The sequence below is a fragment of the Tympanuchus pallidicinctus genome, unplaced genomic scaffold (assembly GCF_026119805.1).
Source record: "Tympanuchus pallidicinctus isolate F22 unplaced genomic scaffold, pur_lepc_1.0 scaffold29, whole genome shotgun sequence".
In the NCBI taxonomy this organism is placed as follows: domain Eukaryota; kingdom Metazoa; phylum Chordata; class Aves; order Galliformes; family Phasianidae; genus Tympanuchus; species Tympanuchus pallidicinctus.
In genome coordinates this window covers 4,161,249-4,186,940 of record NW_026294746.1, presented here as the reverse complement: position 1 = coordinate 4,186,940, position 25,692 = coordinate 4,161,249, and the positions used below count along the sequence as shown (strand labels likewise).

Here is a 25,692-nt window from a genome sequence, read left to right as displayed (position 1 = left end):
CGCCCCCCCCCGGCAGGCGGCCCCATAGCCCCCACCAGCTGCCACAAACGCCCTCAGGGTTCTACCGTGTGCTTGAGGGTGTCCCATGCACCCCTAGGTTATTCCGTAACCCTGTAGAGCTCCCACGACGTCCCACACCACCGCGATACCCCAAGTGCCCCCTACACCCTCAGGATCCCTCCGCAGTCCCAAACATCCCAAGGTTCTCTGGCCAGCCCCATCCCCTCTCCTGCTGTACCCCCTTCCCCAAACCCTGCACCCATCGGCCTAGCACCGGGTGCCCTCCAGCACAGCAGAAAGGGTTTGGGGCTTGGGGACACCCCTCTTTGCCTCTGTTCCCCTTTGCAGCATGCACCCTCCCAGAAAGCTCTGCCCTGGCTGTCCCTGAGCCGGACCCCAACGCAACAGGACCCCAGCTCGCTCTGCCCAGGCATTGACTGGGAATAAAACACTCATTTTCCATGATTTATGAAGTTCCAGAGGTCCCTCGGAGCACCTCAGTGGTGCAGCCTGGCAGCCCCTGAGGATGAGTGCATCCGTCTGCATCCCACATCCCTCAGCAGGACGAGGGAGGTGACCTCCAGCCCAATCACCACCATGGGGATGGGGGCCTCAAAAGCCAGGGGCTGTACAAGCATCCACATATCCAACAGGATGGGATCAGCACCTTCCAGGAGCCCCTTCCCCTGTTCCCGTGTCCCCACAGCGGCTGTCCAGCACAGCACGGAGGACTTAGGGAGCTGCTCCGAGTTCCTCATCCCTGCTTACACCTCAGGACGATCCTGACATCGGTCGATGCTGCGAGGAGAAATCCTAAGGGAAACAGAGGAGAGAGAAATGGAAAGGCGGGCACCAGATCCTCATGGTGGCCTCGGGGCTGCACTGGGGGCACTCACCCGCTGCCGGCAAGCTTCCAGCAGGACGCCGGTGTGGAGCAGGCACCAGAGCTCTCCCAGCAGCGAGAGGAAGATGTGGAGTAGGTCTGTCCAGCGGCCCACGGTGAAGAGGAGGATGAAGAGGCCTCCCATGCGCACCAGCACTGTCTGGTAGGCTGCCTGCGTGCCCGTGCCTGACCGCTGCTCCTCTGTGGGGACACAGCGTCAGGGTGTGCAGGTGTGGACGGTGTGCTCTGCAGCCAGAGTGTGGAATTCATCCAACTTGGAGACATCCTGGCTGAGCCGTCCTCAAAACTTGGGGGAACCGAACGACATCACATCCCCAGAATCTGAGGGACCCAAAGAAACTGCCGGTTGGGTCATCCTCACAGTACTCAAGGTCCCCAGTGCAAAGCCACTGTGTGGGGAAATTTCCTCCTGGTTTGGATCCCCCAAGCTTTGGGAGTGGCCCTGTGACCTTTTTGGGTCACCCCTAAAATCTTTGGGGATCTTTTTGCAAAGCCAACATTTGGAGAAACGTCACCTCGGTTGCATCATCCTAAAAATTTGGGAGGAACAAAAGTGACCTCCAGAACGTGTCACCTCCAGAACCCGGGGGATCCAAATGATGCCCCATTTGCAGACAGAAACGTGGGGCTACGACCTCGTGGTCGGGTCATCTCCACCTTCGTAACATCTCCATCTCCAGAACTTGTTTTCCCCAAACGTTCCGTGTCCTTACAGCCCTTCGTCACCCTCTCACCTTGCATGTAAACGACGAGCAGCGTGTAGCAGATAGTGAGCGGCGTCCAGAAGCGGACGGCCTCCGCCGTCGAGAGGAAATCACGATTGATGAGCGCGACGGCGGCCAGGTCAGCCACGACGAAGGCGACAACCAGAGCCTTGCGCAGCAGCCGGGGCACGCCGTGCCCAGAGGTGAGCAGCAGCATGCAGACGCCGCAGTACCGCGCTTGGCTGTGCAGCTCATACAGCGTGCAGGTGTGTAGAGCCAAGCGGCGGGCGTGCATGGCCAGCAGCCCCGCCAGCCCCGCCGCCAGCACCAGGTTGCAGGTCCCATGGGGAGCTTCCTCCAGCAGGAAGCTGAGGCCGCAGGACAGCCCGCAGCCCAGCGAGAACTGGCACAGCACGAGCAGCTGGATGCTGTGGGCGCCCTGCGGGAGCGGGACGGAGCCGTCAGGAGCTGCATCAGGAGGGGGTGCAAAGCAGCCAGGCGATGCGCCGTCGCAACACCACGTACCATGCAAAGCCACACACCACTGCCAAGCCATGCACCGCCGTGCCGCCATGCGCGCTTTCCTCCATGCTGCATCTCTTGTCCTCAGCATGGGTGTTGCAAAGCACCAACGCTATCATGCAAGCGTCAGGAGGACGCGTGACGCCCATCACCACACCTCGGTTTCCCTGTCCCCGCTCACCTTGCTGAGGGAGAGGAGCGTGGAGATGGCGCGCAGGGAGAATTCCAGCACCACCAGCGCGGCCACGCGGGAGCCCACCAGCGCCAGGATGGCCGTCAGCACCAGCACGTGCAGCGGCTCCAGCACCAACCGCCGCGCCCCGAGGGCCACCCGCAGGTCCTGCCGCGCCGGGTCGCTGGGGACAGCGGGGTACAGCAGGACGGGGTCACCTCCCTGCCTGCAGCAACAGCTGGGGGTGCTGGATGGAGGCCAAACGCAGACCCCGAAGGGGATCCCAAAAGCGGATCCCTCAAAAAGGAATACCCAAAGGAGGAACCCCAAAGTGGAAAACCAAGGGGTGGGGATCCAAAAAGGGGAGCATCCAAAATGGGGATCCCCAAACGAAGATAGCTAAAAGCTGATCCCAAAAAGCAGACGGCCAAGAGTAGACCCCCAAAGGGGATCTCGAAAGAGGATTCCCAAAAGCAGGAGAAAGCCAAAGCGGATCCCCAAGAGGGGATCCCCAAAAGCAGATCCTCCGTAAGAGGCTACCTGAAATGTGGATCCCAAAGGCGGATAACACAAAATTGGATCTCCAAATGTGGATCCACCAAAACAGATACCCAAAATGTGCATTGCCCAGAGCTGGATCCGAAATGCAGTCAGCCAAATGCAGCCAACCCAGAAGCAGATCTCTAAATGTGGATACTCAAAAGCAGATCCCCAAGAGCAGATCTCCACAGCAGAGCCTTCCCAAAGCAGATCTCCAAATGCGGTGGATCCCAAAGGCAGATCCCCAAAAGTGGATCCTCCCAAAACCAGACCCCCCCAAAAATGGATCCCCCAACACGGATCCCAAAATCAGATCCCGTGTGGATGCGGGGCGGGAGCTTACTTCAGGCACTGGATGTAGAGATAAACCCTCAGCAGGCTGCAGAGCACCAAGGTGGCGCAGGCCCCCACCAGCCCTGCAGGAAGAAGCAGTGCCGTGTCACCGTGTCCCCAGTGTCCCCAACATCCCCACGGCCCCGTGGCCTCACCTCGCAGCACTGCGTCCAGCAGCGCCCAGCTCCACGCCAGCCCCGGCCACGCGGGCAGCCAGGACCCCAGGGACAGCATCGCCATGCAGAGCAGCGCCAGGCCCAGCTCAAAGGTCTGCGGGCGGGGGCACGGGCTGGTAAATCATTGCCTGTGGCTGCACCTCTGGCCCCATAGGAGGGGACATTCAGGTGGCGGCGAGGCTCAGAACGCCGCAGCGTCCCCACGGCTTTGCCATCACCCCTCCCGGTCCCACTGCGCCCCAAAGACCCCCAGAGCTCCAGCAAAACAAAAAAAAATACATCCCTTTATTTGTATCCGTGGGGTCCTACGGCCCCGGGGGCGGCTGCGGCCTCACCATCCTCCTGAGCTCATCCCAGAAGAAAAGGCTGAGCACGGTGTGGGGGCCCAGGCGCAGGTAGACGGCGCCGATGCCCTTGTAGAGCCCCAGCAGCCCCTCCTTGCTGGAGATTTGCACAAAGCAGTCCAGGAAGCCGCGGTACAGCTTGCCCTGCGGAGAGACAGCCGGATGCAGCCCGGCTGAGCCGGGAAAGGACCCCAAATCCCAAGGCCACGCACTCACCGTGCCGTCAGCCTCCACGGGCTGGTTGTAGAGCCGAGTGCTGACCACGTCAAACGGCGTCATCGCCACCGCCACGGCCACGCCGCTCACCATGCCGCCCGCCAGCACCGCTGCCCAGCTGCCCTCCCCGAACCACTGCGGGGATCCACAGCCGTCAGCGGTGGCACCGCAGCACGGGGCTGAGGAGGGGCGCGGGGGTCACCTGGTGCTGGCAGACCCAGTCCTTGGCAGAGGCGAAGGTGGCGAGCTGTGCAGCCGAGCCCACCGCCACGCGTGGCACCGCGCCCGACACCCCACGCCACAGCCCTGCCACGCCGTGCTGCCGGTAGATGCTCCCGAAGGCGTCCGAGATGCTCTGCGGGGAGAAACGCTGGGTGAGCACATCCGTACCCCAACCCCCACACGACCTCCTCACTGTCACCCCAATGTCACCGCATCCCTCAGTGCCACGCACGTTGTTTCCGAGCAGCCTGTGCTGATATTTATAGCACCCACCTGACAACGGCTTTAAATACTGCAGGACAAAATGGTGTCCCCTCTGCCAGCCCTACAACGGCTGCCTGCAGGGCCCGGTCCTTCTCACCTCGTGGTTGTGCTGGTGGCCCACGGCCATGGCTGACAGCGTCTGGGCTTGGAGGTGGGTCTTGACCTGCAGGGATGGACGACACCGGGTGACACCAGGTGACAGAACCCCCCTTTGCCCTGTGCATTCCCTCCATGGGCTTCAGCATCCCTTCCCAGCGTCAGGAAAGCACCTTCTGGGGCCATCTGAGCCCTCCCGGAGCTACGGGGCACCCACCTACGTGCCCCCCCAGACTCTGAACTCCCATTTTCCCCCCCTGCCCTGGGGCAAAGGGCCGCAGTGGCACCGCAGCGGCTCCGCCTCCGAGCACCTCAAGAGATGGAGAGACCCCAAAAAGGGAGAAATCCCGATTTCCTTGCAGTGGAGCTCTGGGCTCGGGAGGGGGCGAGCAGGAGGGCTGCGGCACGGCACGCACAACGCGCCCCTGTGCTCGGGGGGCAAAGCCGGGCGGGGACGGGGACGCGCAGCACGCAGAGCCGGGGGCTCCTCTCCCCCCCCCCCCGGGCCGCAGCACTCACCAGGTACGCGGGGCTGCCCACGAAGGCTCCCACCGCCCCGGCCACCGCCCCGGCCACCACGGTGCCCCCGGGCCACCCGGTCCAGCCGGCGTCCAGCGCGCAGGAGTAGCAATAGAAGCGGACGCCGTTCATCAGCCCCTGGTACAGCAGCCCCGCCGCCAGCCCCTTCTGCAGCCCCCGCAGCCCGTCGGCACGGCACACGGCTCCCACCGCCCGCAGCACGCCGCGGTACGGCCGGGGATAGGTGCCGGGAGCCCGCAGCTCGCCCTGCAGCTGCAGCCGCGTCTTGACCACCTCCAGCGGGTTGGTGAGCACGCAGGCCATGCAGCCGGCCGCGGCTCCCAGCACCAAATCGGCGGCCGGAGGAACCCCCCCCGCCGGGGGGCCGTTGGAGACGGGGGCCGCGGTTTGGGGGGGGTAGGGGAAATCGTGCAGCGCGGCGGCGGGGAAGGGCCCGAGGGCCCCGGTGCCCGCCGCCATGCAGCACCTGCACGCCCTGCCAGTAGCCCCGCGCTCCGCCTTCCTCGTCCTGCGGACACGAGGAGTTGGGGGGGGACGACGACTGAGCGCCGCCCAGCCCGCTGCCGACCCCGATTTGGGGGCGGGATGCGGAGCAAAGGTCAACGGCGCGTCTCTCCCCGCGTCCCATCCGGCGGCGGGGCGCCCTGCCGCAACGGGCCGCGGCGCCAATGCGGGACAGCAGAGGGACGTCGGGGGAAGGAGAGAGGGGCGCACCGAAAACCAAAACCAGCAGCAAGGGAACCCCAGCCCCGTGTGCACTGCAGGGCCAGAGCTGAGTTACCAATGAGTATTTATTTGGGGAGGAGGGGAAAGGAAGCAGATGTATATATATATACATTCAGTCACATACAATTCCTCCCAGAAAAAGGCCCCGCAGATGTATATTACATGAGATCTCCGTAGTACTGTTTAAAAGCTCAGACCGTGCCTGCAGGGTGTGTGGCAGAGGGGGGAGCGATGGGGCCGACGTGGGGCTGCTGCCCCTGTCCTCTGGGCACAGTGACGGAGCCGAGCACGGCGGGGCAGCCGCAGCCCTTCGGCCCCTGAAGAGCTCTGGACTCCATCTCTCCCTGTCGGGGTTTGTCCCATCACACATCCAAGCCCAGAGCTCCTGCCGCCTCCTAAAACCAGACCGCTCACGGCCAGGATATTCAAGGCCAAACTTCTGGCCACGTTCCCTCTTCTTTCCCCATCGTTCCCTGCTCAGCACCTCCAGCCTCAGCCCTGGCGCCAGCTCGGTGTGTGGTTTGGCCACGTCTGGATGCGTTGCCTGTGGTGAGATTCCCCGTGCCCAGAGGGGGCTCAGAAGGAGCAGTGCCATACGCAGTGATTGCATCAGCAAGGAGAAAACATGCACGATGTGATTCAGCGCCCGTCTCACCATGGCTGCCACCTGCTCTGTTCTGCACAGAACAAAGTCGTGCTGTGCACAGTGGATGCCCAGCCCCATCCCACCCCACTCCAACACGGCGGGGCGTTCCTCTCAAGGCAACGCGCTCTGCCCCACAGCAGCTGGATGGCGAGGAGGGCGCAGGCTGCACAGCAGGGCAAGGCTGGCTGCGTCCCCAGCATGGCCACGGGGACCGCGAGATGGCAGGAGGTTGGGATGCCGCCGCTCACAGGCGCTGTCTGTGCCCACTGAGAGCATCTGGGCTGTCTGTCAGCCGTCCTCCCCCCTCAGGGCTAACACCAGGGGTCTCGCTCTGCCCGCCCACGGCACAGGCTGTCGCTGCGCTGCCAGGCGCTGTTGATGAGGCTCTGAGCATCCTCACATTTCTTCTTGACAGCTGCGTCCAGAATGGCCTTGTGCAGGAGGTCGACCTGCAACGCGTGGAGCAGTCGGGCAGGGAGGCACCACAGCTCCTTCTCGCACCCCATCCCACACCCCATGGATGTATGGGCACGGGGCTCTGGGGCTGCATGCCCTCTGCAGATAGGAGGGCTTGCCTTGCCTACAGGCACGGAAATGTCCGTGCAGAGCGCGCGCTCACCTGGTATTTGTTTCTCCACGCGGCGTTCAGTGCTGAGAGGAACCTCTCCAGTTCTGTAGTGCAACTGAAATAGAGCACCCAGGGAGGCAGGAACTGCTTGTGGTCCTGAGCAAACTCCTGAACGTGAGAAAAAGCGGGTGTTGCTACCACGGCCCTGCCCAGCCCCAGGCCACCGCAAATCACCTCGCTCACCAGGATGCAGTACTCCTTGTTGGCCTCCGTGGAGATGGAGGTGATGTCTGTCAGCTCCACGGTGCCCAGCGAGCGGAAGAAGCTGGTCTGGCAGTCCTCATGACAGGTGAAGGCCTTCTCATCTGTCAGCACCAGGCAGCACGGGACACATGGCGTAGGGGCTACACCCTGGGGGATGACCTGCATGTAGCGGGTGGGGAAGGGGAGATGGATCCTGAAATGAAGGAGCCCCATCTCCATGGTGCCACATGCATGTGAAGGGAAGTGCCCTAAAGCATCACTTTCTATCCCGCTCTTCGGAAAGATCACGGAAAGGACCGTGGAGGTTGGACCCAGAGGGGCTCAGGAGGGATTTGCTCACTCGTGTGTGCAGCTCACCCCTTTGGAGACGGCCTGGCAGAAATACTGCATCCAGTCGGCCATGTCCTCCTCGTTGTCAGCGCTCAGCTCCAGGGAGGGCCGGTCTGTCAGGATCACCTGGAAGGAGTGGGGCCGGTCGGTGGTGTTGGAGCGCCGGCATCCCCCGCACTGCTCACCGCTGGGAGAGAGGAGGGAGGTCAGGATGGACCGCAGCGCTGTCCTGATGACAGCAAGCCCTGCCCCCATCCACCTTCCCTGTGCTGTTCACCAGCCTGTCCCATTTTCCCAGCTGGGACCACATCCTACCAGCTGCTTACCCCATGTTGATGGAGAGCAGAGGTGTGACATCTGTGCGGTCAGGGTACTGGTACAGGATCCCATTGCTGCCATTTGGAAAGATGAGAGATGGTCAGTGGAGCCAGCTCAGCTCTGCCAACCACACAAACATGGCTTCGGTCACACAATCCTGCCCAGCCCTGTGCACACAGGGGTTGTGCTGCTGCTGCTGGCCACAACAGGGGCTTTTATGTCAGCCTCCCAGGTGATGAGATGGGCCCTCCTCATCTCTGGGCAGCAAAAGAAAACTGGCCAGGGATCTTCTCCCAGACCCACCTGAGCACCACGAAGCAGGTCTTCCACTGCTCCTTGCCCAGGTACGAGGTGCCCGCCTTGTAGTGCAGAACGCCATCCTTTGTGACTGCATTTTCAGCAGAGGTGTAGCTGTTGGGAGAGGGTCCCAGCGTCTCATCCATGGGGTCCTCCCAGTGTACGAGGCCGTAGAAACGCACCACCACGTCGCAGGCCTGCGGGATGGGCAGAGATGTGAGCAGGATGGTGTCCAGCGCGATGCTCCGCCAAGCGCAGCGACGGCTGCCGTGTCTGAACTCACCTCACACTTGGACTCCTGAGCCACAAATTTTGCGAGTGCCAGTTTCTCCATGGTGGCATCTGTGAGGATACTGGGGTACGGTGGCTCCCGGCACCCCTTGATCATGGCTGACTTCAAGGAGACCAGGAAGAACCTGAGAGGAAGGGAGACGCAGCTATGGAGGCAGGCCTTTGTCAGCTCCACCTGCCCTGACAGCCGAGGGTCCCTCCGCTGACTGGAGGATTTTGATGACGTGAGGGGCTGTGGGTGCCCACTTACTCTGTGAGAGCCACATCTGCAGTGTCGAGCAGGAACTGCTTCCTCCGATTGGTGCACACCAGCGTCACCGTCTGCTGATCCAGCCCCACCTGTGTCACACATGACTGGGTAAGGAAGCAAGACAGAGGACAAAGGGTGGTGGAGCAGGGCTGAACCTGGCATCGTGGCCCTGGGGGAGAAGGTCGGCAGGCGCTCGGCTGCCTGTGCGGAGACACAGCGACCCAAGCACCAACAGAGGTGGCATTGGAGAGCAACACTTCTAACTCTCCCTCTCAAAGATTCGCAGTTCAAAATGCTCCTCATGGACAAAGAGCCCCACAGAATCATTCCACCGTGCTGCTGCTGCCATCCCTGCAGCCAAAGAGGCGAGGATAACCACCAACCTGCCCCCTGCTCCCTCCCCAGACGGCACTCACCGAAATGTAGTCGAGCTCATTATAGGAAACGGCCTCCTCCACCATGTATGGCTTCTCTGCTGCCCCTGGCACAGAGACAAAGAGCTGCATGAAGGGGGGCAAAGGAACCTGTCACTGCCCGGAACCAGGACGAGAAGCCATGTCCCAGGGGCGAGGAGCTACAGGGCACAGGTCCTAGGGCTCCTTAGAGGGCCCTGATCTCACTGCTGCTATTGCCACTGCTCTTGGGAGCACGAAGGAACTGGTGAACATTGATGAGTTACGATGCCCTAATCACTGAGCAAGCCACAGATCAAGCATCACTTCTCCCAGCTCCCAGACCTCCAAGGGGCTGTCCTTGCTAAACTGAGACTTGTAGCAGCCCTGATGAGCAGGAGCTGTTGAGATACCTTTCCGGATCAGGTACACATAGCAATCTGTCAGCAGGACGTAGACCAGCTGCAGGTTCCCCTCCATGTGCCCGGTGCTCATTCGAATCATCTGTGTGCAAGGAGGAAAGCTCTCAGCCCATGGCCAAAGCAGACAGAGGCGGCTCTTTGTGTGATTTTTGACTGATTTGTGTGCCTGCCCCATGTCTTACCCTGAACAACTGTTCCTCATTCTCCCGAAAGACGTGGATCATCAGCAGGAGCAGATGGTTGTTGTCCACCCTGCAAAGACGGACAGAACAGGCTGAAGGACAGACAAATATGTGGGGCTGGGTGGGTCCAGTACCTTTCTGAGTGAATGTGTGTGATTAGGGCACCTGCTGGCCCACAAGACCTTCTTGTGAATCCCTGAGCACCACCTTCATCCTGGAAAAGGATGGGCTTTGCCCCACAATTGGAGGACCACGGGAAAGTATCAGCTTGAGTATCAGCAGCTCTTCACATTTCTGTGCTCCCACAAACTCCGTATGCTGAGCTCAGCAGACCCAGCCTCACCTGAACTCTGAGGGATGGCTGAGCTCCGAAGGGCTGCCCTGACCTTCCTCCACACCAGAGTCCTCAGCGCTGCTCAAGGAAGGGCTGGGCTGCTCCTTGTTTGGCTCACCGACAGCCTCGGGATTGATGGTGTCCATCTGGGCGGTTTGGGGTTCACTGCCCACTCCTTCAGATTCCTCTACTGCCCCAACTGCTTCTCCCTGTCCGCTTTCTTCTTCTTCTTTAGGAGTCTCAGGGCTACCAGGAACATGTGGCGGTTGGCCATTCCCTGCAGCGTCATTGTGGCCACCACCTGGTGCAGCAGCATTTGGACTCTCGACGGTAAAGCGGTAGAAGTCCATGGGGGCTGAAATCCCCTCGCTGAAGTCGCCAGAGGACGATCCATCTGGGGTGTCCCCTGGCGTGCCGGTCCGAAAGGACTGCCTGGGGGGCTCCGGGGGCACGCTCCAGCCGCCAGGGTCCAGCTGCCCGTTCAGCCTGTCCACCACCTTGCTCAGCGGCTGCCCCACGCTCTCCATGGACGTGTCCTTCATTTCGGGGATGCGCAGAGCCAGCTGGCTGAGGGCACAGCGTCCCTCCTCCTTCCCGCCCGGCCTCGGCTCCCCAGCTGGGGCAGTGGGGTCGTCGTCCCTCTGTGCACCTCCTCTGTCACTCAGCCCGTTCACATCGCTGTCTCCGCTGCTCTGATGCGTGCTGGTCTCGGGCACTGCGGGCACAGGTGTGTTCACAGGCTCCTCTGGCTTTGCTTTCTTCTTCTTGCCTGTTTTCTTCTTCTTGGCTAACCTGCGGGGTGAGAGGCCATCATGAACATCACTTATCTCTGCCTGCCTGGACTTCTGCAATGCAAAGAGCAGCGATTGGGGTCCCACTCTTTCCTGACAACCTTCCTCTGCGATTTTCCCCATAAAAGGAAGCACGGTGCTTCTCTTCCCACACTGCTGGAGAGCAGGGTGCAACGTGACCCATCTGAGAGTCGTCTCCTCTGCACCTCCCAGGAAAAACAGGAGTGAGAACAAAGCCCAGGCCTGCTGGTCTGGTTTTGGGGCCCTCTGTCCCCAGGTGTGAGCAGTCAGCCTTGCACTCTCTGTCTGGGTTTAAGGCCTCCAAGGGAACCCCAAGGCTCTCATCTGCAAGAAGTCAAACACAGGCCAACAGGTCTGCAGACACATCTCCCTCAGCAGGTTTAGCCACAGCTCACTGACAGACAAGAGGAAGGAAGGAAGATCTGAGACCCAGAACTGCTGCAAACCTGCCACCAGCCGGAGAAAGCTTAAATCACAAGCTTACAGCTTCCTCTGAGCTCCCTGATGCAGAACGTTGGGCAAAGGAATGTATGCCAAGCAGTTCTACAGACCCAGGGGAGCTCTGTTAACACCTACAGAGGATCACTTGCTATGCAGGAGCATAAAACCATTGCCTCCTGATTTTACAGAGGCTGCACAACAGATGCCGGGTTGGAAGGAGCGGTGCACCATCAGCCCCCGTGAGTGCTGACACTGCAGGGCACGCTTCCAGGCCGGGCAGCTCCATCCCCACCTGATGACCTCCAGCTCTGTGCAGCTCTCAGACTGGTCCGTTCCTTCAGGGGTGGCTTCTGCCTTCTCCTGGGAAGCTGTGTGCACCGGGGTGGTCTCAGTGGAGGACAGCACATCTGCTTTCTCCTCGTTGAAGGGGTTGTAGCGCTGTGTTGGGCTTTTCACAGAGGCTTTGCTGCCATTTGCTTCTGAGGCAGTGGAGTGCGGGCAGCTGAGCGTGTCTGTGAGCTCCCCATCTGCAAAGACAAGAAAGGAAATGTGGGATTAACATCAGCCTGGGCGTTCTGCAAGGGCTGGGTCAGTTCAGGTCAAGCGAAGCTGCGTGCCGGGGGCTCAGGGCACTGGGTGGTCACCCCACTGCTCACAGAGCACTGGCAGAGCACTGCTGGCCCAGCTTAGCACTGACAGCAGGCTCCTTGCAAGGAGGGACAGAGAGCGTGCAGACCAGCATTACTCTGTGCTTGGCACTTGCTGCCATTTAGAAAATGCCTAGCAATAACAGCTCAGTCACCCACGAGCCTGCACCTGCATTAGGAAGTAGAGGCAGCATCCCCAGGAAAGAACCAGTGGGTCTTGGGGCTGTGGTGCTCATTACCAAGATGACAATGGTTAACGAGGCTCAGGAATGCCCAGGGTGGAAACGTCTAGATGGAAACAGATGCACTTATGTGGCATCAGGTTTGCGTGGTCGAGTCACCAGGACTCCTCATCTCTGCTAACAAGAACTGGGGGCAATGCTCCCATCCAATCCACCTCGAGGTCAGCAGCATTTTACCCCCAGTGGCTGCACAGGACGGACAGAAACCTGGCAGCTGGGTCCTGTGCTCAGCTAGGAGGGCAGGCACGGAACCAAGCCATGAAGCAGTGCCCCTTACAACCTGCGTGACACACACAGGGCACTGGGAGCGTGGAGAAGGAACGCAGCATTCACCCAGGCTGGAGGACAGCAGGCTGTGCAGAAGTCACAGCACAACCAGCCTGGCCCATGTTAGTCTGCAGAGGGAAAAGGAGCAGCAGAGAAGGGCCACAGCAGTCATGCTCAGCATTATCCATCCACAAAGACAGGGTTAAAGGAAGGTGATTGCGCCCTTCTCCTCCCCAACGCCATTCATTCCAAGCTAACTACAAGCCCCATGGTAGGCAGCAAAAGGCCTTCTGAATGACAACCCTGTGAGACTGATTGAGGGGTGGAGGGTTTGAAGAGGAAAATGAAACCTTTAGTGACACCCCTAGGTGCTCAGAAGCACTCATGACCCTGCTTGAGCACAGAACTGGATCTAGGGGAGCTCACTGGCCATTGCCATCACTGCAGAGAGGAGAAGCCAAAGGCTTCTGCTACATCCCAGCCTTGTCCAGACTGAGTGGAAGTGCTGAGGTAGAGCACTTGTGTGTGCTGGATAAGAAAGAAAACAAGAGGGGGTGTGTTAGAGCCTGAGAGCCATCACACGGAGTTCAAGCAGTCTTCCCAAATAGTCAGGTAGTTCTGGCCAAAACAGTTCTGACTGCAACCTCCATCCAGTTTGTAATTATAAAGGACAGAGTGCATTTCCCCCAGGGGTAAAGCAAAGAGATTTCCTGCTCCTGGGATATGCAGAGGATCCACACAGGGCTCTGCATATGGAGGAAGGAGAACAAATTCCTCTGTCTGGCTACATTAGGAGCTGGGAAATGCTCTGCACGTGATCTTACAGGAGACAAGATATTCTCTCCCCTCTGCCTATACTGAATTCCATCAACATGTGATGTTTGCACGTTAAAGAAGTGAACAGGAGAGCATGCAGCAAGCTTCAGGTGGCAGCAATGCATAGAGAAAAACCAACTGTTGTTAACATATGAGTATGTCCCACCTTCCCAGTCTCTGCTGGGCATGGTCTGCATTGCTGGAAAGACATCTCCAAAATCATAATCTACAAAAATGAGGGATAAAACTCAGGATTAGAAAAACAAGTAGTGAGGAGGGAAGGGAACACGGGACAGTGTGAAGGGGGTTGAGGGACAAGAAGGGTGAGAAACAAAACAGTCTTCCACTGATATCTGAAATGCATAACAAAATAGTTAGGGAACATGGATGCAAATGGAAATCAGCTTCCCTAGCAGCTGTTACTGATGGATATTTGTGTTGCAGGAGCTACAATGCAAAGGGACGAAGGCCTCAGTATGTGAGCTGCTGGAAAGCTACAAATGAATAAATAAATACATAAAATAATGGTGGGTATCACAGCAGGCTTGTGCACCTGGCCAGGAATCCCCTTTGGGAAATTATTTAAGTGCTCTGTGCCTCAACTTCCCCACCTCACACTCATGTCCCACAGACGCTGTGATGTTTGACTCATTAATGATTGCAAAGCCAAGGGTCTGATTAAAGGGCAAACCTTGTTCTCTGATCCTAAATTCCCCAAACTCACTTACGTTCCCATGGTAGAGATGCTCCTGTTCAAATGTCTGGTAAGGGGACTTGGGGGTCTCTTAGCAAAGACTACACACCACTCTGATACAAAGACCCTGTGATGCTGCAGGGAAGGGTTCTGCTTTGAACACCCTGGCAAACCAAAACACTTTGCTGCTTTCTCTGTGAAAGCAAACCCTTCTGCACCTGGACAGCACAGAGGAGCCCCAGGCAATGCTGTGCTTCAAAGCCTGTTGCTAAAATGATGCTAACACCCATCCCTGCACCTTGCATCCAGAGCTGCTCCTCCTCAGTGTCTTTAGGGACTGCAGTCATGGCACATAAAAGGCAGCTGGCTGACCCTTGTCTCAGACAGAGCCCATCTGTAGGTGGACTCGGTCCCAAATTCACTGCACCCAGTTAATGACACACTGCACCATCTGCTCTAGGATCCCCTGATTCTACTTTCCTCAAACTGACACCGCAAAAGGAAGCAGGTTGGTGTATTTGGATTAGGAACAGCAGCAGAAGAGATGTTCCTTCCTGCATTGTAAGAGCTGCCTGTTTCAGCCTGGGGCGGGTTAAGGAGGGTTAAGGAGGCACATAAGGCACATCTCAGCTGGTCAGGGACAACAGCGTGGCCAACCCCCTTCTGACACAGACAAGAGGGCGAGTGCAAGGACATGAGTATCACGAGTTATCGGGCCGCTGAGGGAAGATGCATAAAGAGAAATCATGGCATCTCTGAGATCACCAACCGCCTTTCCCTACGACTGCAGAGATGGAAAAAGACTTAGGAAGCTGTTCCCTGCTTCCTCCAGCATACTTTAGGTCTCTCAACTGCAAAACAGGCAATTAGAAGAGGTCCTCTGCAGTCCTTCCTGCTCTGAGCTGGAAGCTGTGTTCAGAAACAGCGCAGCCTTCATCCCTTGGGAGATTTCACCAGTTCTTGCAAACCCCCCCCTCCCCCATTATGGAGTTTTGGCCTGAGGTAATTGCCATGGAAGGTTCACCTTTCCCAGGCAGAAGCAATGTGGCTGTTTGCAGCTTCAATGCCAGTGCTGCACTGCCCTCTCATTTCCACCGGCCGCACCTCCCTATGAAAGACATGAAGAGGCTCTCAGCCTTACTTCTGGGGCTCCTTGGTCTCTTCCAGCCCATCATCTGCAACATCTGCTGTCATGCCATCACACGAGGCATTTGGTGCCTTGTCCAGTTCAGCAGCACAGCTGATGGCAGCATGGGAACACGCAGCCCTCAGTCTCACCTGTTCAGAAAACAGGAGGCCGGTGCTTTGGCCTCCCGGAGCACTTACCTTCGCTGGATGGAGCAATGGCACTGTCGTCCCACTCCAGGTTGGTGGAGGTGACAGAGTTGAAGGAGTTGAGAGAGAGACTGTCTGAGCCGTGCATGGAGCTGGGCAGGCGGTCCTCAAAGTCCAGCAGGTACTGAGGTTTGTAGTAATCTGGCATGTATGGGGCCAGATCCAGGTAAGGAGCATCCTGCAGGGAAGAAGAAATGGAGTCAGTCAGGCTGTGAGTCACTGCACACAGGTAAAAGCACAGCCAAAATCATAGGACTGCCCTTGAATGTCTTCTGATGTCTATTCCTGCTCCTTTCACAGGAAAGCCAATGGCTTCCTCCTTTCCTGCAACACTTAGTGTCAGCCAGTGGCTTTGTGTGCACCTCCATTTCCCTGCAGGAATGCCAGCACTTCATAGCACATTTGGAAGCATGACTTCCCTTTATCCTCATCTGTCTGGAAGCTGCACATTCTCAGCTGAACAAGATGGCTGCCAACAAGGTGCCCTGGCCCAAGCGGTGAGACCTGTGACAGCCAGGACAGCCATCCCACCCCATGTACCCCCTGTCCCCAGCTACAACAGGCAGACAACAAACTGTGCCCTCACCAGATCCAAGTCAAAGCGGATGAATTCCAGCCCGGACACCAGCGTTAAGAACAAGGTCAGATGATCATGGCTGCAAACCAGGGCATTCCTGCAACAAGGATAAAACAGAAGAGCTTTAGAGCTGTGGAAAAGAAAAGGAAATAGCCACAGGCACCCTTCTGTTTTCTTAGTTTTGGTGGTTTGTCCCTGAGATGTGCTGTAAGCAGCCACACAGCCGCACGCCTGCTGTTTGCCTCCTGTCTGAGAGCAATGGCAGAGCTCCAAAAGCACATCTTCTGCATGCTGCCCCCAAATTGTGCTACATCCCAAATTCCAGGCCTCCACCAGAGCTGGTCCAGAGCTTCTTGGAAGGCATGGAAGAGAATAAAGAGTCCAGGGAATAACAGGAGGAATAAAAGGGAATAAAAGGAGTAAATAGAAGAGATGCTTGCAGGCCCTCTTATAGAACTGTACCTCCACATCTGGATCCTTGCATCAAACACGCAACACTTCTGCAAATGAGACCCTGGCCAACTTCTTGCTCTCTCACTGGCACTTCTGGTTTCTGACAAGGAGGGATACCAACAAGAGCCCAAAAACCAGAACCAGCTCAGATACTTACTTGACATAGTACTTGTGCAGCAGGCTTAGGTTCTCCTGGAACAGCCTCAAGTAGCTCTCCAAGGAGTTTTCATTGAGAGCAAGGTACAGCCATGCTCGGCCTGAAAGCAAAGCAGCAGAAAGATTTATCTGCAGGGAAACACCTGCAAAGCAAAGCAAGTCTGGAAATAATCACAAGTCAGTGACAATGCATCAGATTGTTCATTCACATTCATATAATTTGAAGGGGGCATCTGGCTGTGGGATGAATCTGTGGGAAAAATGCCAGTGGGAGATGAATGGGAAGATTCATGATTTGGAGTAGGAATAAGAATGAGAGGCTGTGTGGTAGGCAGTTGAGGAGCAGCCACACAGCTGGGTCCCTAATACATGATGGGGCCCTGCTGGCGTTTCCAGTGGGATCAGCAGCCAGGAGAGGCAGAGGGAGAATCACTCTAAATCAGCACAGGTGCAATTGGAGGTATTACAGAAAGGTTGGTGCAGAGAGAGGTGATGGTGGAATCTGTGCTCAGCTCCACTCTCACCGGTACAAGGCTTGGGAGACGAAGGATGCTGGGAGAATCAGGCAGAGAGGAGTCTCTGGGCACCACCCTGTGGCCTTGATGGTCCCAAACATCTGCTACAGACATCTCACAGCTGAGGAGAAGCAGCATTAGGGAAACAACAGCTACAGCCAGACACTGCGGGGCAAGAGAGGTGATGCCTCCTGTCTGCCACAAACCCTTCCTGAGAGCACAGTTCAGCAGATTGCTTTGGTTTCGCAGCAGCAGAAGCGTGGCTAGAGACAGGCTGCAGTATTTCCAGGGCCATAAAGCAGCTCCACCAGGACTGCCACCTCCTGGGGTTGAATGCAGTGAGATGGACTCAGCCCAGCTGGCTCCGCAGGTCCCCAGCCCTCGAGCACGTGGCCATTACAGCCTTCCCACACTTTCTGCCAGATGTCCCCACCCTGATGTCTGCCCTCAGAGCCAGGGCAGTGTCTGCAAACACTCACTGCGTCCCAGGTTGGTGGCCACGTGCTGGAGCACTTCTATCTGCTTGATGGCTTCACGGCGGGTGAAGTGAACAACCAGCACCCAGTAACCCGAGGAAAGATCTTGCAACCTGGAAAAGAGGGGTCCAGAGAAAATGGGGCTTCGTTATCCCCATCCAAATTATCAGCTAGATGTTTTTCCCGTGCTGAGAAAAGCCCTTGCAGCACTGTGTGTGCTTTCCCAAGCAAAATGCAGTGAAAAGGAAAACCCAGAAATAGGTGCAATGCTTACCCATAGAGCAGAGCGTGGTCCAGATGCTCACAGAGCCGCTGCAGGACCTTGTCGTGGTTTCTGATGGCCGGGGTCTCATCTTCACAGGCAGCAAAGTAGCTCTGCAGCTGCAAGGAGAAGAGACAGACGGCTGAAGCACCCACAGAGAGAGCTGGAAACGCTGGCACACTCACAGGCAGCATTAGGTAGCATCCCAGGAAGAGACAGAGGGTTTCTGCAGCACAGGTGAAGACAGAGGCATGTGAATACAGGATGAAGGCAGCCTGGTTCACCTCGAGCCATTTGTGGGGTGAGGCCACATCACCACCTCGCATTATGTCATCTGGCTGCCACTTTTCCAAAAACCAGGACAGTCATCTCAGTTAACCTGTTCACAGCTGCAAGGCACTGCGAAGCTCAGCTCTGAGGTCCAAACTGGTTCTAGAAACCCCATCAACCCCCTCACAGCCACATCATGTCCTCACAGCTGACCCAACGGCCCCCTCCTGCCCCTCCAGCTCAGAGCTCTACTCAGGTCCACATCTCACATGCACTTGGCATCCAGGCAGGCACATTACTCACGTAACCTCAGCTGTTCAGGCCACGTTTATTTGCTCTGGTTGGCGACAGTTCAGCTGAGCCATGACAGCACATCCCCCTTACACACCATGTTTTGGCAACCTGATGCATCTTTGCCAAACCTCACCAGTCACTCAGGCTCCACGTAACTACAGCAATAAAGAACCAGGTTTATATGCCATAAAAACTCAGCGTTGTGCTTGTCAAGCCTGACCTGACCCCAAAAGCCAGGAACTGGTTTGTCCTCTTGAATTACTGTGGATACATCCAGCTTCAGCACCCTCCTCGCCTGAAGATCTCTGCATCTCTGTGGAGGAAGGCAGCTCTGAGGTAAGACAGGAGAGCCAGGCGTGTTCCTGCACGGACCCAGCCCTGACGTGGGAAAGAACTGCTGAGCTGGAAGATTTGCAACCAAATTCCTTCATCTGATTGCATGGTGCCATGCGTCCCATTCCTGTCCCAGGAAGGAGGTGGATCCCCTGGGGAAGGAACGTGCCACATTGGTTTGCTTACAGAGACTTTCACTGCACCTACGTGAGAGTCGACGTGTTCTAGCCCAGCAGCTCGTACTTGTGTTAGAAGGAAGCAGTCTCCAAAGATTTCTGCTATTATTAGGCAGCCCAGGCCCAAGCAGGGACACCAGTGCCCTAAAATCCCACTATTCAAGAACTACTTTGGGATCCATCTGCAGCCAGTGTTTTAAGTGCGTTCCTGCAGCAAGGATGCTCAAGGAAGAAACAAAACTCGGAGTTTATCCCCAGGTGATGGGCAGATGGAGCCATGGGGGATCACACAGGATTTCTCACAATCCCCTTTGATTTGGAGCAGTGGGATCCTCTGTGATGGCAAAGCCTTTGCCACGTGGGCTGTGAGGCAGGAACCAAAGGCAGAAATTCATTATCCCACCCATGCTGCTGCCTATGCAGAGAGCTGGGGAACCCTCTGCTGTGCGTCTGGGACATCTTCTGCAGGCTGTGCTTGCTTGAGAAAATGCAGCTGTGGGATCTGACATTAGCTGAGCACACCAGTGGCTGAAAAGGAGCAGCTCTGTGCGCAGAGAGGTCAGCACAGAGGGAAGTCTCCAGTCTTGCTCTGTCACAGACCAGAGGAACTCCCCATCAGAGACAGAACCCAAGCCTGGCAGCAAGAGACGAGCAAATGGAAGCACTTCCTCTTCTTCTTTCCTTTCTTCCCCAAAATAGCTCCTATCTTTGTTACAGACCTTCCTGCAGCCAGCTCGTGATTTCCAACCCTCTGCAGCTCCCCGGTGCTGCCAGACTGACCCACCAGCTCCCACCACCACAGGTTCATCACAGGTCCCCCTGAAAGCCATTAGCAAACCCACAGGGTTATCTCCTCTCAACGTCTCTGAACGGTGAGAAGTACCTGGGGATTTCTGGAAGATTTCCATTCCTTAGAAAAGCTAAATTTCAGTTTTGATGGTGTCACTCTGTGGCTTTGTGCTACCTTCAGCCTCCCTCTTGTGCCAGGAGCCAACTCCACCAGCAGCACCCTCATGACAACACTGGTCTTGCTTCATTTAGCTGAGGGAAAGACATAGCAACGTCCACCCCAAGCAGCCCCCACCCACTCTGCCGTGCTGGGAGGCAGAGGACAGACTCGTGTGACTGCTGTGTGTGCAGTCACGGGGCTGTGCAGCTTGGCAGTTCCTCCCAAAGTAGATTTGGGCACTGAGTCACGGCTGTGGATGAGCTGTTCCATGCTTTGGTCACAAGGAAGCACATCAAGGAGTTGCTCCTACCTGTACATGATGCCTGATACACCTCTCTGACCTCTAAATTACCATGCATCTACGTGCAGTGTTTGTTCTTCTGCAAATTGCTACAAAACACAAACAAACTATTCGGAAGCAACCTCTTCCTAATCACTGGCAGATGGACCTGCTTGGGAAGTGAAGAGCTGCAGCCTGGTAACCACATGTGAAGCATCCACAAAGCAGCTTCCCGACATGCGCAGGGAAAAGCAGGAGGGAAACAAGCAGTGAGGGTAAAAAGTCTGAACCGAGCACCAGTGCAGAGCACTCGTCTCATCTTCTGGAGAGATGCTCTTCCCTTCTGCCCCACAAACCAGGTGAGTACCAGAATGGCTGAAGTCTGCCTGCGGTGAAGGACTTGTGCAGCATGCAGTGCCCTGAGACCTCGAGTCTCAGCCCAGGGCTATTTATAAACATTCCTGTGGCCAAAATAAGTGCTGTTGGCATCCAGAAGGCATCCCCACCATCTACTGAGAGCGCCTTTCTCAGCTGGGCAGCCCTTTGTGTCACAACCACATCTGACCACTGCGTTTCAACAGCGCGGGGCAGAACCTGCTGTGCAAAGCTGTTACAAAAGCTCTTCCCAAGCCCAAGTATTCAAGGATGGCAAGTTAAACACACTCAAAGAAGAGCAGAAGGGTGTTTATCCAAAGGGAGCAGAGAGCCTCTCTGAATGAAGGGGAATAAAGGGAGAGTTTGTGCTCTTGATCATTGCACCTTGTGCCATTAAGGAGGAGACGATGCTTTTAATTGCTGTTTATCAATAAGAGCTGACTGCAGACAGTGTTTTGTTTTTTTTGTAGTAATATACCACACCCCATGCTGGCACGCATAAGGATTTTCCTCGCACAACTTTATAGCCCACTAATTGAATCAGTTCTCAATGAGTACACTGCTCTCCGGGCCCATTTGCAGAGCTTGTGCTGCAAGAAGAGGTGCCAAAAAATGAGCTGGCCAGGCCCTCCCCTCTATCCTTGTTTGGCTCCCAACAAAAGAAGGGACCTTCAGCGTTTTTCATGCCGAGGAATAGCTCTGAGCGTAGCAGCCACACTATGAAGTCCATTTTCCAAACAGAATCATTTTGTGGTGCTTTTTGGAAGGCCCTCCTGCACTCCCACAGCCTGACTGAAACGCAGTCTCCTGACTCTATTCAAGGCTGGCCACAATCCAGCCACGTCTTCACCTCTTCTCCGTACATCTGGCCCACAGATATTCCACCGGTGGCTTTCCAGCATCAAGTTCATGTCCCTTTTCTGCTTGCCATTTCTCTGGCAAGACAAAAACAGTGCAAAGAAAAGCCAACAGTTGCCATGGGGCAACCCCTTGCATTCTGCCAGCTCAGCTCTGACCCCAAACCACTGTGCTCGCTGCGTGGGACACTTGAAAACCCACTTTCTCACACACAGCACAAGGACTGGCAAGGGGTTTTCTGCCAGTTGCAAAAAAGCAAAACAAAAGGAATGCCACAAAGCAGCAAACAGATAGCCAAAACATCCAGCGGATTGGAGGAGCCTTCTGTCTCAATCCCTGTCCTCCCATTGCCTTCCCAATCAGTGGAAAGACAGTTTCTCCTATCTATCGAGGAGGTATCTGTCTCTGAAAGCAGGATCTTGGAGATACGAACCTCTGCAAGACTCAACACGCTTCCAAAACCCATTTCCAGCAGCTGTCCTTCCATCTCACTGCTCAAGGCTGGAGCTCCAGGGAGCACCAAAACCACAGGGCAGATGTTTGACCTGGTCCCAGGCAAGTGATGGCAGCTCAGCTCCAAGGAAAGAGGCAAAGGCAAGGGATAGGACAGACAGGTAAGAAGATCGATAAATTAACAGAGGAGCAAAATTACACTTGCTCAGAGGAGTACAAATTCAATGGCAGATGGATAAAAAGGAGGCCAAACTCCTCTGCAACTTCTATATCACCCATAAAACTGGGCTGAATTTCAAGGCAGAGATGCAGCTCTGTTGCTGTCTTCACCAGTCAAGAATTACATACATACAAAACAAATGAGGGCCCTGAAACTGCAGCTCTGTCTGGATCTTTGGGGGCTGCACACATGACCTGACTTGACATTTCTTACAAAAAGCTTTCAGATCAGCACCTGCCTCAGTGCCTGGCTTTCCATTCTGGACACTGCACCCCTGGCCTCGGTTTTGGGACCTTTCCAATGGAAAACATTGACACTCAGCCCATCACCAAGTTGAGGGCGCTGCCAACTGCACTGGAGCAGCTTTGAGAAAAAACAGCACTTTCATGATGTGCAGAGACCTGAGCCTGAAAGAAACAAAGCTGACTCCCACAACAAAGATGTTTCATGTCGAGAAACACAGAGCTCTGAAGCATTTGCCCAGCTGTGTGCAGTCTGGTAAGGCTGTCACCTCCTGGGACACTTGTCAACTCTCATTCCCCAAAGGCTTTTCCACCAGGGCTTTTCTTCATTTGAAGTTCATTACTTCTGCAGCAGTGAGCAGGGAATGGGCACGGAGCCGGCTGGCAAGGCTGGAAGGAAGCTGCCAGTGGTGCAGTCTGTCAGATGCAGCCAGCAGAGTCTTTGGGATGGCACAGAGCTGCTGAGGAACAGGATCCCCGCGTTAGCTGCAGGCAGACGGAAAGGTCATATGCTCAGCACAACAGAAAAACAGATTTCATAGGAGTGAAAAACAAGTCCAGTTGGTAAACACACTACAACAAGTGAGCACAGGGGGTTTGTGCCCTGCAACGGTGCCGTTCTCCCAGAGAGCTGCTGCTTACTCACGCTGCAAGCATTCCGTGCTTTGAATCTCTCCACACAGACCAAGTTTGCTGGCACAAAGTTATTTGGATTACTCTTCTTGGATGGGGACATCAGAAAGCTGAATCACTCAGCAGCCGCATCGCGCTCAGAGAACTTGTGAAACTGGAGGCTGGCCACCTCAGTTCCTGTTGCTCCCCATGCAAAAGCCACTGCCTCATCCACTTAGAGGTGAGCACATTCCTTTTGTGTGTTAGCAAAGGATGCTCTGCTTCAGCACCTCTCCAGGATGGGTGGATCAAACCATCCCCAAATCTACATTCAAGGGATGCTGCAAAGCAGAGCTGGGGCACAATGGGGGACTGCAACAGCATTTTTGCTGGTACAGAGCTGAAAACCAGGTGGGGAGATGGGCAGAAAGGCACAGCATTAACTCACTGCTACTGCTGCTCAAATGGGGATAGTGGAAACTCTTCCTCAAGTCTGAAGCTGAGAAAAGAAAGCCTATTACGCCTGGGCAAAAAGCATTAGAGAGGCACACACATTGTCACAGAATCACAGAATCTCCTAGGCTGGAAAAGACCTTCAAGATCATCCAATCCAACCTATCACCAATAGTTCTCACTAAACCACGTCCCTCAACACAAAACCCAAACGTTCCTTGAACACCTCCAGGGTCAGTGACTCCACCACCTCCCTGGCAGCCCATTTCAAACCAAAAAATGGTCACAAACTCATCCGAGCTCTATGCTCTACAAATCAAACCTGCACCAACAGGGAAAGTAAGGAGCGACCAGCCTACGCAGCCAGAAAGCTTTTGAAATCAGAGGTGATACCTGGAGAACTCCCCACACCTCGTGACACAACCTGCTGCGGGCAGGGAGCAGAGAACGAACGAGATGAGATCTCAGCCTGTGGGAAGGGTGTAGCTGCTCCTCTCACCTACTGACTGCCTGTTCTCACTAACACAGAGAGAAGAAAAGCGCCAGAGACTCAAGGGCAGAAGTCAAACAGCAAAGCACTGAGAAGAACGATCAGCTCCGTTGCTGAAGGAGAGCAAACTCTCTGAGGAAGCAGAATTGCATCCCAGTGGTAAAACGCTGGGGTGTGCCAGTGCTGGACTTGTGCCACGTGGCTGAGCTGGGTTTCAGTGGGACAGTATCAACAAACCTATCAGCCTGAAGTCTCCTACTCTTGCCTGAGCTTTCCCACTTTGAACTGAGCAGGAAAGCAAAGGGGTAGGACTGCAAAATCCAAAAATCCCTCTGTTCTGCTGGACCAAGACAGGAGAGCTGGCAGAGATCAGTGCAGGTCAAGCCATAGCTGTAGCTGAGAAGCCCTCAAGTATGACAATTATTAAAACAGTCACCAGGTTGACTTCATAGCATCTCCAAACGAGGATCCGTGGGGATTTTCTCCATGTAAATAAACAGTGCCCAACAAATCCTGTGTGGGAACTGATATATCCTTATGCCAAGGTCAGACATGGGGAGCATCACAACAGAGCTGGGAGCCAGATGAACATTCACTCATTTTCAGGTAGATACAAGATTATCCTTTGTTTTTAGAGGACAGAAGAACGAGAGCAGAGGACAGGCTCACAGACGGAGGAAAGAGGACGGAATTTGCACAGCCATCCTACACTCAGGAGTGCTGTCAAGCTTCCCTGTCCTTAATAATGCTGGAAATTCGCTCGTCTTACAGCAAGTCTTCACGGATGAATCTGTATCAGGACATACACGGAGCAAACCCAGCAACCGGGAAACGTCGCCAAGCCCAGAAAGCCCCCCTTCCCCAAAACTTGTGGGAACACCGAAACCAGGTCTCCTTCCCGAACGCCAACCGGAGCTGCCATCAGCGCCAGGCCGGACCGCGAGCTCGGCAGCCCCGCACGCCTGACGAATCGCTCTTCTGACCGCACACAGACAAGGCGCAGCCCCGCCGCAGCCCACAGCGGCAGCCCCCGTCCCGCCCGCGCCCACCTTCTTCACGGACAGCGAGATGTTCTCCAGGATGCGGTCCTTCACCTCTGCCGGCTCCATCACTCCCGGCCCGGCCGCCCTTCGCCGCCCGGTCCTCCCGGCGGAGCCCGAGTGCCGCGCGGCCCCCCGGGCCCGCTCCCCGCCCCGCCGCCCCCCGCCGGCCGGCTCCGTGCTGCCGGCTGCCCGGCCCGGCCCCGGCCCGCAGGCTGCGGGGTTTGGGCCGCCGCCGCTCAGCGCGCCATGGCCGCGCCCGGGCCCTGCCGGCGGGCGGGAGGAGCGGAGCCGGGCAGCGCTCGTGACGGCGCCGCGCTCCGCAGGAACTGAGCTCAGCAGGAAGGGGACGGGCTGTGCGCGGCCGGACCGCCCAGCACCGCCCCGCACGGAGCGGCTGCGGGACGCCGCTGGGGACGGAGGCGCGTCTGCGGGATCGGCGCATCGCCTTCATCCCGCAGCCTTTGCTGTACGTGAGAATGGAGCTCGGTGCTTGGCTGTTTCTGGGCTTGGGTTGTTCGGAACCACGCTTGTACGGACACGTACGACCTACAGCCGCAGCTCCTGGTGAACGGCTTCTCAAGATGCAGCTCCGGGATCCAGCGATCTTGAAAGCAGGGTTATTTGGGATACGGAATTTGGAGTTCCAGTGTTGGAAGAACAGGCAGGGAAGCTCCACGAGCTCCTCTGATTCTGTATTGCTTATAGACACTGCGTGGTTCCTGCTTTGTGAGCTAATGAGCAAAAAGAAAAAAAATCTCCTGGTATAAAGAAATAAGACTGACTTTCAGAGCGGCGAGGCACAAATATCACCAGATAACGGCTGAGGCGCTGCGGTCGGCGCCTCTTGTAGGGCACAGGACCCGCACGGCGCTGCAGCGGAGCGGTGCTGCCATCTGCG

The 25,692-nt window shown here is 56.4% G+C and overlaps 3 protein-coding genes across 7 annotated transcripts; all 3 read right to left on the bottom strand.

Annotated features, from left to right (window-relative positions):
* Positions 1–452: 452 nt before the first annotated feature.
* Positions 453–3,555, bottom strand: TMEM82 (transmembrane protein 82). 3 transcript variants are annotated; one of them, XM_052691628.1, is made up of 6 exons: positions 3,331–3,548; positions 3,186–3,258; positions 2,312–2,486; positions 1,639–2,047; positions 897–1,084; positions 453–813 (listed from the first exon to the last, which is right to left on the bottom strand). In XM_052691628.1, exons 1-6 carry the CDS (start codon positions 3,413–3,415, stop codon positions 772–774), a joined length of 972 nt encoding a protein of 323 aa, XP_052547588.1. In that variant the 5' UTR covers positions 3,416–3,548; the 3' UTR covers positions 453–771. The 3 variants fall into 3 exon arrangements, with proteins under 3 accessions (XP_052547588.1, XP_052547587.1, XP_052547589.1); XM_052691627.1 differs by having other exon boundaries at positions 1,639–2,242; positions 3,186–3,555; XM_052691629.1 differs by lacking the exon at positions 3,331–3,548 and having other exon boundaries at positions 2,134–2,486; positions 3,186–3,271.
* Positions 3,556–3,607: 52 nt separating this feature from the next.
* Positions 3,608–5,577, bottom strand: SLC25A34 (solute carrier family 25 member 34). Its single transcript, XM_052691630.1, has 5 exons — positions 5,013–5,577; positions 4,495–4,560; positions 4,114–4,266; positions 3,912–4,046; positions 3,608–3,839 (listed from the first exon to the last, which is right to left on the bottom strand). The coding sequence occupies exons 1-5, from the start codon at positions 5,490–5,492 to the stop codon at positions 3,657–3,659; spliced, it is 1,017 nt and encodes a 338-aa protein (XP_052547590.1). The 5' UTR covers positions 5,493–5,577; the 3' UTR covers positions 3,608–3,656.
* A 229-nt stretch (positions 5,578–5,806) lies between these two features.
* On the bottom strand, positions 5,807–24,939 carry PLEKHM2 (pleckstrin homology and RUN domain containing M2). Of its 3 annotated transcripts, none has more exons than XM_052691623.1 (20): positions 24,801–24,939; positions 17,759–17,865; positions 17,488–17,597; positions 16,495–16,594; positions 15,894–15,981; positions 15,299–15,485; positions 13,445–13,504; positions 11,599–11,833; positions 10,063–10,845; positions 9,720–9,789; positions 9,529–9,619; positions 9,140–9,204; positions 8,724–8,812; positions 8,466–8,598; positions 8,189–8,379; positions 7,894–7,959; positions 7,595–7,754; positions 7,217–7,396; positions 7,025–7,141; positions 5,807–6,854 (listed from the first exon to the last, which is right to left on the bottom strand). In XM_052691623.1, the coding sequence occupies exons 1-20, from the start codon at positions 24,858–24,860 to the stop codon at positions 6,717–6,719; spliced, it is 3,030 nt and encodes a 1,009-aa protein (XP_052547583.1). In that variant the 5' UTR covers positions 24,861–24,939; the 3' UTR covers positions 5,807–6,716. The 3 variants fall into 3 exon arrangements, with proteins under 3 accessions (XP_052547583.1, XP_052547585.1, XP_052547586.1); XM_052691625.1 differs by having other exon boundaries at positions 7,217–7,384; XM_052691626.1 differs by lacking the exon at positions 13,445–13,504.
* Between the last annotated feature and the right edge of the window lie 753 nt (positions 24,940–25,692).

Bases quoted from the DNA above. Each gene is read 5' to 3' on its own strand.
- SLC25A34 (XM_052691630.1), bottom strand. From the start codon at position 5,492: ATGGCGGCGGGCACCGGGGCCCTCGGGCCCTTCCCCGCCGCCGCGCTG. The intron at 4,267-4,494 runs GTGAGAAGGACC...TTCTCCCCGCAG, and splicing joins GCCACCAGCACAACCACGAG to AGCATCTCGGACGCCTTCGG. The intron at 3,840-3,911 runs GTGAGTGCGTGG...GTCTCTCCGCAG, and splicing joins CCGTGGAGGCTGACGGCACG to GGCAAGCTGTACCGCGGCTT.
- TMEM82 (XM_052691627.1), bottom strand. From the start codon at position 3,415: ATGGCGATGCTGTCCCTGGGGTCCTGGCTGCCCGCGTGGCCGGGGCTG. The intron at 2,487-3,185 runs GTAAGCTCCCGC...CGCTGTCCCCAG, and splicing joins CTCTACATCCAGTGCCTGAA to CGACCCGGCGCGGCAGGACC. The intron at 2,243-2,311 runs GTGAGCGGGGAC...CTTGCATGATAG, and splicing joins CGCTCCTCTCCCTCAGCAAG to CGTTGGTGCTTTGCAACACC.
- PLEKHM2 (XM_052691623.1), bottom strand. From the start codon at position 24,860: ATGGAGCCGGCAGAGGTGAAGGACCGCATCCTGGAGAACATCTCGCTG. The intron at 17,598-17,758 runs GTAAGCATTGCA...CCTCTTTTCCAG, and splicing joins GACCACGCTCTGCTCTATGG to GTTGCAAGATCTTTCCTCGG. The intron at 15,982-16,494 runs GTAAGTATCTGA...TCCTTGTTGCAG, and splicing joins CTGCACAAGTACTATGTCAA to GAATGCCCTGGTTTGCAGCC.